We start from the raw sequence: 15,228 nt of genomic DNA on the forward strand, positions 1-15,228 counted from the left end.
TTATGCTTCTGAGGTGAGAGATAATAAATCAAACCCTGATTTGTTAACATGCTATTCCCTGCCACAGAATAATCACATTTCAAGCCTTAACATAATACATAGATATATTCAGATAAAACTCTATTGTACAACTAAGATCCAGGCCATTACATTACTAATATTAACAATTTTACAGAATTTGAATTTATTTTAATTAATATTCACAAAAAATGGAATTTAAGTAGAAAACTAAATTTGCCATAAAAGATATCTGAGATATCAATATTAAATATAGGAAAAATTATTGTAGCATAAACTGCAAAGCTGCTCCTCACATAACATGCTCACTTCGATTTCATACCATGTTGATAGGATTTTCAAATTATTATCTTTTAATGTTCATGACACTGTCTCAAAGGGTAACTTGCCTAGAGTGAAAATCCTATGCTTTGTAACTCAGAATCTGAAAGCTGAGAGAGAGTTTTTTTCATTTTTTAGTTCAAGCTAGGAAATGAGTTGAGGATTAGGAGCAGGAAAATGCTTTTCCACTGATAACTCTGATTTGGCTGCCCTAGTTGCAGAAGAAACTGGGGAAACTCTTGCTCAGGTCAGAGTTGCTCAATGAGTGAAAAATAATCAAATACCCTTGGAAAGAGTGCTAGAGCTCATAACCCATTGGTTTGATCTATAAGGATGCCCCAAGAGGAACCACAGACAAGAAATGAAGACCCATTGTGGTAGTTTCATTCATACCACATCTCTCTACCAGCACTTGCATGAACACTAAGGACTTTCCTATCTCTGTCTTTACATCAGACTGCTCGGCTGACTTTCATTCCTTGTATCCAACAGTCTACTGGAAATTCTCCACTCAGATACCCTACAGGCACCTCATAGTCAACATACCCAAAATGAAACTCATCATCTCCTCCCCCAACCTGTTTCTCCTCTATTCTGTCTTCTCAAGGCTAGATTCATGGGTGTCTGATCCATGTTCAGAAGGGCCCCATAACTTGGTTTAATGGTCTGCTGTCATGATCCTGAAATTCTGCATAATTTTGATCAAGGGGTCCCACATTTTCAATTTGCACTAGGCCCCCAAAATTATGTGGCCGGTCCTGTCTCTCCTGGAGCGACATTGCCATTACTCCTGTCCGAACCACCTAGGACTCACCCAGGATTCTCCCTTCCTTCATTTCCATGCTGTTTCATGCCAAACAAGGGATCACTTTGCCTGTGATGCCTTTTTCCCTTCTTCAAAGAGATGAATTCTACGCATCCATTAATTATTAATCAAGATTCACTCGCAGTAGAGATAGGTATTGCTGCCCCAGTCTGATACAGATGCCTCCCTCTGACCCTCTTGATCCTCTACCCGCATATACATTTTATCCTGCTTCACTATCTTTTTTCTCTCCCCCCAATGACTGTGAGCCTCTTGACGGCTGATTTTCTTTTCTTTTTATCTCTCATTCTCAGCTCTGTGCCTGAAATACAGAAAATATTTTTAACATTTATCAAACAAGATTAATTTTATTTCAAAGGACTTTACTAATTTACTTTTTATTTTTACTAATTTACAAAAAACCATCATTGCTTGATCGATACAAACGTTCTTCACTTTTAGAATGAGCTTCATTTTTTTCTCAAGTGATCCTCTCACTTCCCTCCTGCACCTTCAGGGATAGTCACCAAAGCAAACAGCTCCAGAGCTTATGTTACACCTAAAATACAGTTTCACTGTCCTCCAGGGTCACTGTCCCTCGAGGTCACTTCTGCTAGTGAAAACAGCTGGGCCCCCTATGCCTCTAGGAGATTCCAGGCACTGTTGGCTTAGAGACAATGATTTGTTTATGACAAGAAGTTGCCAGAGTCCTTCTGCAATGCCACCAAGAGTCCAGGATACAAGAAAGCAAGAAGACAAGACCCTCACTAACGCTGGGCCCCATGTACTCTCACAGACATTCAACACTCCATCAGATTGGCCATCACAGGAAATCCTGTTTGAAAAACAATCTCTTGATTTGGCTGGGGTGGGAGTCAAAAGAAATCATTCCAGTCCTGGCATCAGAGTCTATTCAGTACTCAGTCTATTGTGATAGACACACCTGGGTGAATTTCTTTATTCATTTACCCACTCAATCAAACATTCACTGAACATCTACTGAGGAAAATGTGCCAGGTGAGGCATTATCAAAGGAGATAAGGACCAAAATGTCCCCACACTCAAAAAAATTAAGAAAAGTGTTATGAAAAAGATAAATTCCACTGACACCTTACTATTCCAAGTGTGGTCCACAGACCAGCAGCATCAGCATCACCTGGAAGCTTGTTGAAAATGCCGAATGTCAGGGCCCTCTTCAAGACCTCCTGAATCAAAACCCGCATTTAACAAGAGCATGGAAGAGCCACCGGAATATCAAAAACTGAATATTAACTCCTTTTAGCCTGAATCAAATTCAAATCTCAGTTGCAAAATCGGCCCTAATGGCTCCTGATCATAATCCTGGTTCTTCCTCATCTCTGGACTCTACATCTGGTTCTCTGTTAATTCACAGGAAGAACAATCTGAATCCTTCATCACACAAAGTGAGAACTAAGAGAGGACTATGTTATCTATCCAATGTGAATCTCAGATGGTCCCTGGGACACGTTCTGGTATTTCCATCCCTGCAATGTTTTTAAGTTTGCCGAAACTGCCGACTTAGAAGAAGGAGTAATAGCTTAAGAATTCAAATGAATAACGAACCTTATTCAGGTGGCTTACATTTCAAACACTTAATGCACTATTGCTGTACGTTTTCCGTAACCAAAAGAGCGGTCTCAAAGTAAGACATGGCTTTATCTTAGTCCTAGAGTTGAATAAATCATGATTCAGTTAAAGAGTAAGTGCAATTAAGAAATGTTTACTACAGCAGAGCCTAGTCCTGTCCTTTTACTGTTCACATTGCCATACACACACGCACACATACACAGATGTATAGAGTTACTACTAAGAATTCCAAATACACATAAACATATTTTCCATGTACATGCTAGCTGTTTTTTATTTAATTGATATCATTTTAAGCACTTATAACTTGAAATCTTAGAGGCTCAAGATGCATAGGAGTCCTATTTTGTTTTATTTGTTTTTTTTTCAGGAAGGTCAATAAATTGACATCACCCAAATCAGCAAATCTTAAGCTTCTTGGCTTCCAAACTCCTCTACACTATTGAGAATCTATAGAGCTTTTATTTAGGTTGTATATAGCAATATTTGCTACAAATTTTTTAAATACTCAATTTTAATTCATTCAAAAATAAGCCCACTGCGCATAACATAACATATTTTATGAAAAACAACTTATTTACAAAATAATAACCAACTTAGTAAGAAAAGTAGCATTGTTTTACATTTTTGTGAATATCTTTAATGTTTGGCTCAATAAAAGACAGCTGGATTCTTACATCTGCTTCTGCAATGTGTTGCAATATCACATATCATGCAGCCTCTGGAAAACTCCACTGTACACTCATGAGAGAAAAAGAGTGGAAAAGGCAAACAACATCTCAACAGGGGTAACAAGAAAACTCCATGGAGAAAAATTGTTTTTTCAACAGATGGTTCTAGGACAACTGGATATCCACAAGCAAAAGAATAGAATTGACCCCTACCTCACACCATATATAAAAGTTAACTCAAAATGGTTGTTAATGGGTACACATTTATTTGGATGATGATGAAAGTGTTCTGGAATTAGATAGTAGTGATAGTTGTACAATCCTGTGAATATACTAAAATCCACTGAATTGTACACTTTAAAATTGTGAATTTTATGGCATGTGAACTGCATGTCAATAAAATAATAAATCAAAGACCTAAATATAAGAGCTAAAATTACAAAACCGTTAGAAGAAAACATAGGCATAAATTTATGATCTTGCATTAGGCAATAGTTTGTTAGCTATGACACCAACAATATAAGCAAGAAAAAAAACTAGGTATATTGGATTTCATCAAAATTTAAAAACTTTTGACACCATCAAGAAAGTAAAAAGCCCACAAAATGGGAAAAATTATTTACAAATCATCTATTATATGAGGTTTGTATCCAGAATATATAAAGAATTCTTACGACTCAAAAATAAAAAGAAAATCTAATTTTAAAATGGGCAAAGGAACCAAGTAGACAGTTCTCCAAGAAAAATACACAAATGGCCAATAAGCACATGAAAAGATGCTCAACATCATTAGCCATCAAAAAAAATGCAAATCAAAGACACAATTAGAAACCACTTCTCACCAACCAAGATGGTTATAATCAAAGAGACAGCTAATAACAAGTGTTGACAAGGATGTAGAGAAATTGAAATCTTTATACATTGCTGGTGGGAATATAAAATGGTACAGGTGCTTAGGAGAACAGTTTTGCAGTTCCTCAAAAGATTAAACAAAGAATTATCATATGACTCAGCAATTTAACTCCTAGGTATATACCCAAGAGAAATGAAACATGTGTCCATATAGCAACTTTTATAAGAATGTTCACTGCAACACTATTCATAATATCCAAAAAGTAGAAACAATCCAAATTTCCATCAACTGATAAATAAATAAAATATGATCTACCCATACAATGGAATATTATTAATATTATTCAGTAGTAAAAAGGAAGGAAATACTTATATATGCTACAACATGGATGAACCTTAAAAACATTATGCTAAGTGAAAAAAGCCAGACACAAAAGCTCACATATTGTATGACTCCATTTTTATCAAACATCCACAACAGACAAATCTATAAAGATAGAAAGTAGATTCATGGTTACCTAGGGTTGGGAAAGTTAGGAGGAAATGGGAGTATGACTGCTAAAGGGCTCAGAGTTTCTTTTAGGGATGATGAAAATGTTCTAAAAATTTATTGTGGTGATAGTTGCACAATTCTGTGAATATACTAAAATTGTACACTTTAACAGGATAGATTTTATGGTATGTGAATCATATCTCGATAAAACTTACCTGAAAAGTAAACGACATCTTAGGATTGTTTTGATAATGGTTTGAGCCTCTTAAATTCCTGAAATGATCTCAGGGACTTCCAGGGGCCCCTGGCCCACACTTTGAAGACCACTCACCCAGATAAAACATCTAGAGCAGGTATGTGGGTTATCTTCCTAGTAGCCATTTCCCCTCCCTACTGCCTCCTTCCGAAGAAAGCCCTGATGTTTAGGTATTGACCCCTCCCCCATGCAGACCACCACCAAGAAGGAGGCTGATTCCACCCTGAGTCCCAGGGTCAAGTTCTGGTCATCTTAAGCTAATTAGTAGATTCCCTTCCACTTACTGCAGTCACTGGTTCAGGGGTGAGCATGTGATCTAGGAGGTCTGATGAAATGACTGCAAGGCTCTTGCTTGGAGTGCTGAGTTAGAAGTAGTTTTTCCCTTCCTCTGGAGGGTATCCTATAAAAATGTGAGAACTGGAACTACTATAGCCTTTTTACTCCCAATAAAGCCATCACAAAAGGTAGGACAGTCCTTGAATTAAGTCCTTAACTCAAGAATTCTGGATATATAAGCAAGGAAGTGTGCTTAATGTTAAAGCCAGTTTGAATTAGAATTTGCTGGACCAAGTTAAAAGCACCCAGCAGATATAGTGTCCAAATGACACTGTATCTAACTGTCTAACAGTATTTCATTCTCCCCACAGTCAATACACTTTGCCTTTGCTCCCAGGACATCAAGAGATAAGATCTTAGCAGACCATTGAAATAGCATTACTTTTTTCTCAGAACATACTTAATACAAAGAGCTGGCCCATGTGAAAACATCAGTGGTGGGCCACAGTAGTTAACAAACTGTCTCCTCCTTCTATTATTCCTTTTGTGTCTGATTTTCAGGAGACTCTAAATGGCATTCTAGATGAGTTTGATAGAGAAAGCATTGGGTTGTCTTTACTGGCTGTTACTAAATCTAGCTAGGATTTCACCAGCGGGATCATCATGGGGCCTGATATTTAGCACATATGTATATTTGCATGTGACCATCCAATTTCTGTTCCAACAGATAAGAAATTCGGGGAGCAGTACACTACTTCCTTTTTTTAAATTAAACTGATTAGAGCAGTACTCTACATTTGGGTGATGTTTTAACAGTTACATGCTTTTACATACATCATCTCAACAACCCAGTGGAAAATGGCAACTGAGGAATTATTATGCCATTTTACAGATAAAAATACAAGAGGCCCAGTGACTTGCTTAAGGTCTTGCACAGTCAGAAAATGATGGAGTTTGGGCTTAAAGACATTAGATTCTAAGTCAAAGCCTTCCCACTACTTAGGATTACCTCTGAGATGCCTGTACATGATATTAAAATAACTGTCAATATTTTTTCAGTTCTTACCATGGGCCTGGTACTAAGCCAAGCACTTGATATGTATTCTGTATTGAATCCTTACGGCGAGCCCATGAGGTCTGTGCCATTACCATACCCACTTTACAGATGAAGAAACTGAGATCCAAAGAGGTAAAATGACTTGCCCAAAGTCACCTGGCTAATCAATGGCAGAGCCAGGGTTCCAACCCAATCAAGTAGCACTCCAGAACACAAGGTCTCAACCACTTTGCCATACTGCCACTTCGGCAGGCGTAAGAGATGCCTGTTCTACACAAGATGGCTGGTAAAACTGCCCAGAACCCACCAGTTCAGTAAGGACAGAACTCATATTTAACAACACAAACTACAAAGGATTATCCAATAATTTTTCTTGTTCTGGAATGTGTTCATACGAAGATTACCTAAAGTAAGCCAGAGCTTAGATGACATCTTACTAAATTCTCTTGGCAATTTTATTGTAACAGTAATTGCAACTCAATTTGACCATTCTGAAAGACATTACTGCTTGCTTAGCCAAGAGCTGTTCCCTGCTTCCCACCACAGATACACACATACCCCTCCATTCCTTCCGTAATGGCAAAGCCCAGCTCCCATTGTAGAGAATGAAGACACCAGATGCACACATTCCACATTCCTAGACTCTTCTGCATCTGGGGCAGGAGTGTATGACCCCGGCCTGGCCAGTGGATTCTGGTGAGAAGACTCATGGGACCTGTAGAAAAGGTGTTCCTCCATGATAAAAAGAAATGCATGAGGAAATACCATCTTTTATATGGTAGATGTGGTAGTGCCTGACTGACATCCAGAATTACTGCAGCCATCTTATAATCATGATGACATAGTGACATAGTTGACATGGAAGATATCCGAGTAGAAAAACAGAAAGCACATGGTCGTGCAGAGCTGCTGAACAACTCTGAAGCTGCTCTACCTCTGGACTTCTTGTTAGGCAAGATCATAAGTGTCCTTGTAATTTAAGCCACTTTAGCTTGGCTACTGTCTTACCTGTAGCCAAAAGCATTCTAACTCTCAAGTTTCAAGAGGCAATGCTACAGAGAATAAAGAGCTCTGGATTTTGAGTTCTAATCTATTTAATCGCCAGGTGATCCAAATTGCTTAATCTCCCTGAACTTCATTTTCTATACCTATAAGACTGAGATAACACTCAATAACACAATAACATCAATAAAACAAAGATAAAGCAGGTTATGAATATTACATGAGATAATGTATACACAATCACTGTGTCAACAGCAATGTTTTACTCAAATGTAATTGATCTAGGTAATAATTAAACTGTAGACTTTTTAAAATGAAGCCATCTACCTAACCCAACTCTCTTATTTGACAAAAGAAGAAATATCGACTCCAAAAATCAAATGACTCAATGTCACAAAGCCAGTTAACAATATAACTAAACCACACATCTCCTGATTCTGAATCCATTATTGTCATGCTATCCTCATGCTGATAGGTAATGAGCTAGACCAAATATTGGCTATTCATCATTAAGCGTTTATTGAACACATACTGCATGCCAGGTACTATTCTAGATATTGGGAACTCCTTGATGAACAATAACAACAAAATTTCTTACCCTCATGGATTCAAACACAAACCCAAATTCCAGCCAATTCCAACTATATCGACCATGTTTACCAGGCTTTGCTAAAGAATGAATAATGTGAAAAGCCTAAATTTTACTCAATGAAAGTTGGTATTAAAATGGTAAGCTCATTAGAAGGAGTTGTGAATAATCATGCTGGTAACTGAGAAAGTGGATAAAATGGGAAAGATGGCTAGGACTCCACTCTACTTGAAGCAGCAAGACTAAACGAAAGAGGTTAGAGGTAAGCCAGGTCCTTCTCTAGTCTCCAGACTTCAAAGATTGGCCCAGTTGGGAGAATTCAGCAACTCCTGCCCTTCCCCAGGCTCCGGTCTGATGCCCTGAACCCTCCTTTGACTCTGTCCATTTGGAATTCCTCTTTCACACTACCTAAACAGTCACACTCAAATGACATGATGGGACAGCATCCCAAACCCTGTGAAGAGACACAGCAAGTGACTTTCTGCATCTCCTACTGGAACTGGCTATCAGGATGATGAGACAGGCCATAAAGTTGTTTGCTTGAAAGTTTTCTTCGCCAAAATAATGCCAAAATTATATAATTTGGAAAAAAAAAATTTAAAGCTATTTATCAAAAAAACCTGTAACCCACATTTTTGCAGATGTATGTGACTGTTTAACAGTCCATACACTTACTTAACTCTGTGATTCTCTAGAACAGAGGAAACAGGGGAGGGAAGGAGGGAGGGCAGGCAGGCAAGAAGGAGGGCAGCAGGTAGGCAGGCAGGCTGGCTGGCTTCTGCAGGGCATATACTAGTGACTACAAAAGGTTCTTAAAAAAAAAAAAAATCTCACTCTAAACAAATAGCAAGTTTGTTTGGTTGGTTTTTTGTGTTTTGTTTTGTGACCTTACACTCAGAAGTACAATTTCAGTTCCTGGGTTTGGAATTCTCTAGAAAGGTATAAGGTCTAAGATTATCAAAAGAAAATCTTTTCATTCATTCTAATTGGTTAAATGATAATCACCATTTAGGGACAGAAAGAGCAGAAAAAGATATGCCACAAAATGAAACAATGGATTTTTTATTTTTTAAGCAATGCCTAAATCAACATTTTGGAACATAGCTTTTTAACCTCTGGTATCAGCTGGGCTGTACAAAGTAACTTTCCAAACTGTTATTAGATTGGCTACAACTTATTGTTGCCCAGAACACCAGTCAACAAATACATTTCCTTTGAGGACAACTTATCTATTCTAAGGAAGACAGTCAGGAACCAGGGACAAACCAGTAGTGTCAACTTCAAGTGGGACAGAACAGGGCAGCCAGAGAGCTAAGAATGCAAAGAACTCAGCAGCTCCACTCCCTGCTGCTGGCCCCTCCATTATCTATATATTCAATTTAAAAGACTTGTGCATCCACTTTAGGACGTAAAGCCAAAGTGCGCAACTCTCTCTGGATCACAAGACAGTACATATCAAACGTTTCCGTGCAACTCTGGCAGCAGAAAAACTGCCTATCCTGCTAATCCTTTTATTAGTAAGTTTAGCAGCAGTACTTAGCTCAGAATGAAATTCAGTGAGAACCTACTTTCCATGGGGCACCACATTGTTGCCTTGAAACTTGTCCGGTTGTCAACTTACAGATTAGTTGCCACCTTCCGGGTGTCACAAGCTCCCACCAGGAAAAAAATAGGGGAAATGGGGAAGAACTTTTATTCCTTCATTCATTCTTGGTTAACACAGCCCAGAAATGGATTCCTGCAGCTGGGAGTCGCTGACCGCATTCCCCTCTCACCAGAAGGATGTAGGGTGCCATATCTCCTGAAGCTCAGTCCTGGAGCTTCATTCAAGACTGGGGTAGCTGAGAAGAGGAAATCTCAGAGATAATTAAATAGATTTGAAAGAAGCCAATAGTACCAAGCCCTGATACGACCTTTCCATATCGTGTATGCCAAGTGGGTCATGGGAGAGAACACACGCCTGACTACATATACACCCACCAAAAGTGTGCACACGCGCGCGCACGCACACACGCACACACACACACATCCTTGCAGCTCATACTAGCCCTCCTGCAAGTCCAAAGGCACTTAACTACCAGAGGATGGGGCTACCAGGAAACCTGTCTTTGCCCAAACAACTCTCACCTTCCCCAACTTGGGCAAGAGCCAACGTCTACCAAACTTCCAAGGGGCGCCTTTCCCTGGGACCCAGGTCCTGCAGGGCTCCCTGAGCCCTGAGCTCAGTTCAGCTCTGCCGGCCTCAGAGCCCTTTTCTTTTCTCTGAAACACTAAGATTTCACACGATTCTTTTCAAGATAGCTCCAGTTCCCTGCAGCGCACACCCCATCCCTCAAGGCTGGAGCCTGGGGCTGCCTGGCCTCTCTCCCTCCTGGGAAACTTCGACGACTGCCCCCGAGGAGCAGTAAAGGCCAAGGGCAGGGAGCCGGCAGGGAGCGGGTCCCTGGGTCTGATCGTACGTTTGGAGCCTGGGCGCCAGAAAGAAAAATGAGTGAACCGGGGCTAGTGCATGCCTTCTCCACGTGGAGGAAGGGAGGAAAGACAGGAAAGACTGGGCAACCTGCAGGTGCCCCTCTCGGTTCTTGGAGCTCCCATTTCCTGATAGGATAAGGGACAGAGGGGTTAGAGTGCCCCAAGATGCAGCTGCCAGGTACCTCAGCCTGGGCGCAAGGAGACATGCATGCCAGAAGGGGCCCGGGCACCTACTGTGGACAGTGCCCCCATCCCCGGGTAAGACTTCCAGCCTCAGAAGGCGGAAGAAGCGAAATCTGGCTTTCTAGCAGGTTCCTCGCCTCTGACGGCTCACGCCCACCCACAGAGGCCCCCAGCCCTGCGTCCCGCACATTCCCCACTTCCCTCGCCCTGTGCAGCCCGCACCTGAATGTGGCAGGAGATCTCCGAGTCGTCCAGCAGCCGGATGGTGCATTTCATCTCTTGGCTGAGCGATTTGATGCTGGAGCTCCGAAAGTGGATCATTTTCATAGTCCTCCTGCCTCTCGGCACACAGCGGCAGAAGGCGAACATGCACCGCGGCCCCGGGGAGCGAACGCGAGGCTTGGGGCCGGCGCGGAGCTCGCCCGCGTGGACACACACACTCGTGCACTCGCCGTCCCAGACACCCGGACACGACTCAGCCCCGGGACAGCAGCAGCGGGCGCTTGCGGCCACACATGCCCCGCAACCGAAGCGCGGAGGGCGGGTCCCTCCTCCTCCCCCTCCCCCTCCGCTCCAGAGCCTCCGCCTCGCGGGCTCCTTTCTCCGCCTCCGCCAGTAGCGCGCGCTCCTGCACCTCCCTCCGCCTGGGCTCACTTGCGGAGGGTGCCCAGAGCCCGTGACCTCGGCGGGTGCACGAGGCGCTTACTCCCACGCGCGCAGAACCGCAGGAGGAGAGGGCAGAGGAAAGGCTGATACTCGTGGCTGAGGTACCCCGACAGTGGCCTGCTCTGTCGCCACCACCGCCCGCCACTGCGTCAGGCTGGGCCCGGCTGCCTCCTCCCGCTCCAGCCGTGATCACTTGCGCTCCTGGTAGCACTCGTCCCTGCCCTGGCTCCCCCACGCGCCCAACAGCGCCCGGCTATGCTCGGCCTCGGACCTGGCTGCCTGCCCGCCAAGGGATGGAGGGCGATCCTGACCTACACCCGCAGGGAGGATTCCACCACGGGAGAGGATTGATGGACCAAAGGCGAACCGACCCCCTCCCTCCCCGCCGCCCCCCGAGAGTGGCATGAAGCGCCTGCACAGCTATCACCAGGAATACGGCTAATACTTACTATCTCTGGTACTCGTGGAGATATTTTTAAGCCTTTTTTAATATTAACTGGAGACGATCTCCCCTAAGAAATTCAAAACCTTCCTTAAGCAATTTCTCTTTGGTGTCTCCCAGCATCTCAGTATGATCTTTAGTAGCAATATCTTAAACCTAAGCAAGGTGATCCCTATGCTGCCCCTATTCCTTTAGGGGCCTTCCGCCCGCTCCATAGTTGCCCAGAAATAGACACCATCTCTAGGTACTGGGGATCCTGGAATTCCCCGCCCACCTCCAGGGCTTTAGAGCCAGGAGATCTCCTGTGCCCGCCTTCCCCAGTGGCCCAGGCCCCGTATGGTATGCCCACAGGCCCAAAGGGTGAAGGTGGAGGCAGGTGGATAGAGGTAAGATGTGGAGACCCGAAGCGGGAAGAGAAAGAGGGCCTCTCATCCTGCTTTCCTTTCCTCAGATGAACAGATCGTCATTAAGAAGTGTTTGTTAGAGAAAGAACTTGTTGCTCAGCTGTCAGCTCTTGCTGCAGCTACACAAAACTGCTTCATCCAAAGGCTGGCTCTGCCCTGGAGCTGGGGAAGGGGTTTCCCATGCATTCCACCTAATTTTGGTATGTTCTGATGGGCCATGCATGCTCTACAACACCCCCACCCCCCGTGGTGTTAGCTGAGGCTTGGGGGTGCTGCACTGCAATTGGACTCCTCTCTGCCTGCTCTGGCTTCCTCCCTTGTTAATCGCTAATACCTTGAAGGCCAAACAGTCTCAGTATCTGCTTCTGGAGACTACAAATTGTGACAATTTGTCGAAACAGAAAGATAGAGTATACTTTATTTAACAGTTCATTCTTGCTTTTAAATATTTAGGTAATAGTACATGGGCCTCTGTGTGTACTTTTGCACTGAGCCAGCAATGTTATGGCAGGGCCTAAAAGAGAGATCAGTATGGAGGGTCTGGGAAGATGTGGATTTGATTCTTGGCCTACCTACTAGCCAACCAACCCTGGGGATCCTGGGAAAGTCTCTTTCTTTTCTCATCTTCAAAGGCGAGCACATCTGTGTCTGTTCTACCCATTTCACAGGTAGCTGAGAAGCTGGGATGAGACAAGACCAGGGGAGGACAGGTTACAGTCTGTAACCTGTAAATCCCCATATGCACAGATAAGGTGGCAGTAATGGGACTGTCCCACTCCAGTTTGAAAACTGCAACTGAGGTTGAATCACCTCCTACAACCCAAAAGAGCAGATCTAAGAGCCCAGAGATCAAAGAAAAGTCCCCACCCAACATAGTCCAAGCTTTTCTTTCAAGGCTACCTATTTGTCCATCCTTATTATAGTGACCTTTCGGTTCCAAAAGAGTCACGCTCAATACCCCAAAATTGTTATCTGAAATTTCAAGCAGAATGGGACTACCAAGAACAGTAGGAAAAAGATAGAACAAAGATCATCCAAAGTGGGATTGCAAGCAACAGTATTTTGAGGAAATGAGAAGAACCTGGGATTGGTTATCTGCCCTGGTTTGGAATGAAAACTGAGCTTCATCTAGTATAAAGATATGGGTTCTGGAAGACCTTGACATACATGAATAAACAGCTAGGTAAATTATCACATATGGTAATCTGGTTGGAAGTACCCATTGAAGACAAGGTTTTGGTAAACCAAATGGCCACAGTCAAAAAAAAAGAAAAAGAAAATCATGAAGAACAAGAAGACTTCAAAGAATGAACTAATGAACTCAAGAAATGAATTTAAAATTGGACCACTAACAGAAAAATCAATAACACATTCAGAGTCCTAAATTCTCAGCTCAAGACTTAAAAATCTATATTTTTTCTATAATAGAGCTGAAAGAATTTTTTATTAACCAAATTGCAAGGCTGAAAACCATACTCAAAATATTGTCAACAGGTTGCCAAATTACAAAGTCAGTGGAATTATCTGCCTCACCAGATTTCATGTGTGAGAGTTATCATCAGGAAAGAGTAGAAATCGGAATAGAAATGTGTCCATAAAGTAAGATTTGGATAATTTCTAGTAACTTAAGGCCCCAAGCTCCCAAGACCCTCTTGGCAGTAGAAGCAAAGCCTCTTCCTTCATATAATGAGGCTGTTTCTGCCCTGTTTGAAGACCCTATTCTGACCTCACCTGAAGCAGTTACCTGGGAAAAGAAGCCCATCTCCTCCCTACCCCTCATTCACCACCTCTGACTGCTTTTACTCTTAATACTTCAGTCAGTTCCAGATACAGCCTGGGAGGCCAATTTCAAAGTGAACCCCAGGAGGAGAAAGAATTCGAAGGTTCTGCTAATTTAAATTGAAGAGTGTATGTGTGAATAAAGCTAAATTTGTCAATTTGAATGCACTTTCCAGTGACTCTGGTTTCAGTGTACTATCTAAATTAACTTCAGTCAAGATTCAGCTAAATGAACATGAGGAGGAGGAAATCCCCTGGTATTTGTACAGGAAAGAATCCAAAAAATTAAAAAGAAATATTGAAGTGGATTTTCAAATGTAGCCAGCTCACCTCTCTTATAACCATGTCTCCTGAGGCCTCCACCGAGTCTTTCAGAAAATCATTGGTAAAGGAATACTGCCATCTTTGAAAAGTACCACAGTGGTCACTCCCTGTGACCAGGGATGCTGTGAAAGACATTGCAGTTAAAAAGAGCTCCCTGATTTAAATGAGGATGATGGGAGCCTGGATTAGCAGAGGACAAATAGTGGTCCTTAACCTTCAGTGCCAAGGAAGGCGTGGAGACAGTCATAAACAGTGGGGCCCAAGTAGACTTTAGAGTGATGTGAACCACAGGGAATTTGCTGATCACTGAACATCCAAGTAGGTTCCAACTGGATCTGTAGGATGACAAAATTTCTATGTCTGGTATTAAAAAAAAAAAAAAAGCCTTACTAAAACTCCCTATGAAAATTCTCTAATCAGAACCTGTCTCTACAAACAACCAGAGAAATTTGAGTAAAGGCAAGATGGGTCCACCTAAGGAGTGAGAACATTGGCCACAGCAGTGAAAAACTGGCAAGGTCCAGTTCTTAATAAAAAAGTGGCAGTAGAAGAGATTGTAGTGTGTCGTGTTCAGTGGTAGCTGCTGCTTCTTATCAAAAAACTTCCCAGCCCATGGGTCACAGTGCTTTGGTGAGCCACAAATGGAAAACAAGTAGCCTGGCTACAAGACTGATGGCTCTAAATATGTATTGATAAAATTTTAAGCATTTTTACAGCCATTAAAAATTGATAATTTAAAAAAATATGTAGGCATAAATATAACAAAATATATACAAGATATATCTGAGAGAAACTACAAAACTCTGATGAAAGAAGTCTAAGACCTAAATAAATGGAGAGATCCATGTTTGTGAATAGAATGATTCAACATTGGTAAGTTGTCAGTTCTCAACTTGATCTACAGATTCGATGTGATTCAAAGCATAATCCCAGCAAGTTATTTTGTGAATATTGACAAACTTTTCCTAGTTTGTATGGCAAAGCAAAAGGCCCAAAATAGCCAACACAAT

The 15,228-nt window shown here is 42.1% G+C and overlaps 1 protein-coding gene across 5 annotated transcripts in view; it reads right to left on the reverse strand.

Moving 5' to 3' along the window:
• FRMD3 (FERM domain containing 3) overlaps positions 1–15,228 on the reverse strand; it is a 323,707-nt gene that overhangs the window by 259,704 nt on the left and 48,775 nt on the right. Inside the window, exon 1 of one of the 5 annotated variants that reach the window (XM_023537762.1) lies at positions 10,826–11,133. The exons of 3 other annotated variants lie outside the window; for them this stretch is intronic. In XM_023537762.1, the coding sequence (XP_023393530.1) occupies positions 10,826–10,972 (147 nt within the window). In that variant the 5' untranslated portion in view covers positions 10,973–11,133. Of the gene's footprint in view, positions 1–5,308; positions 5,425–10,825; positions 11,134–15,228 lie in introns of those variants that run through there. One more of the 5 variants, XM_023537763.1, reaches the window with a different exon arrangement.

Source organism: Pteropus vampyrus, unplaced genomic scaffold, assembly GCF_000151845.1.
Source record: "Pteropus vampyrus isolate Shadow unplaced genomic scaffold, Pvam_2.0 Scaffold199, whole genome shotgun sequence".
Classification (NCBI taxonomy): domain Eukaryota; kingdom Metazoa; phylum Chordata; class Mammalia; order Chiroptera; family Pteropodidae; genus Pteropus; species Pteropus vampyrus.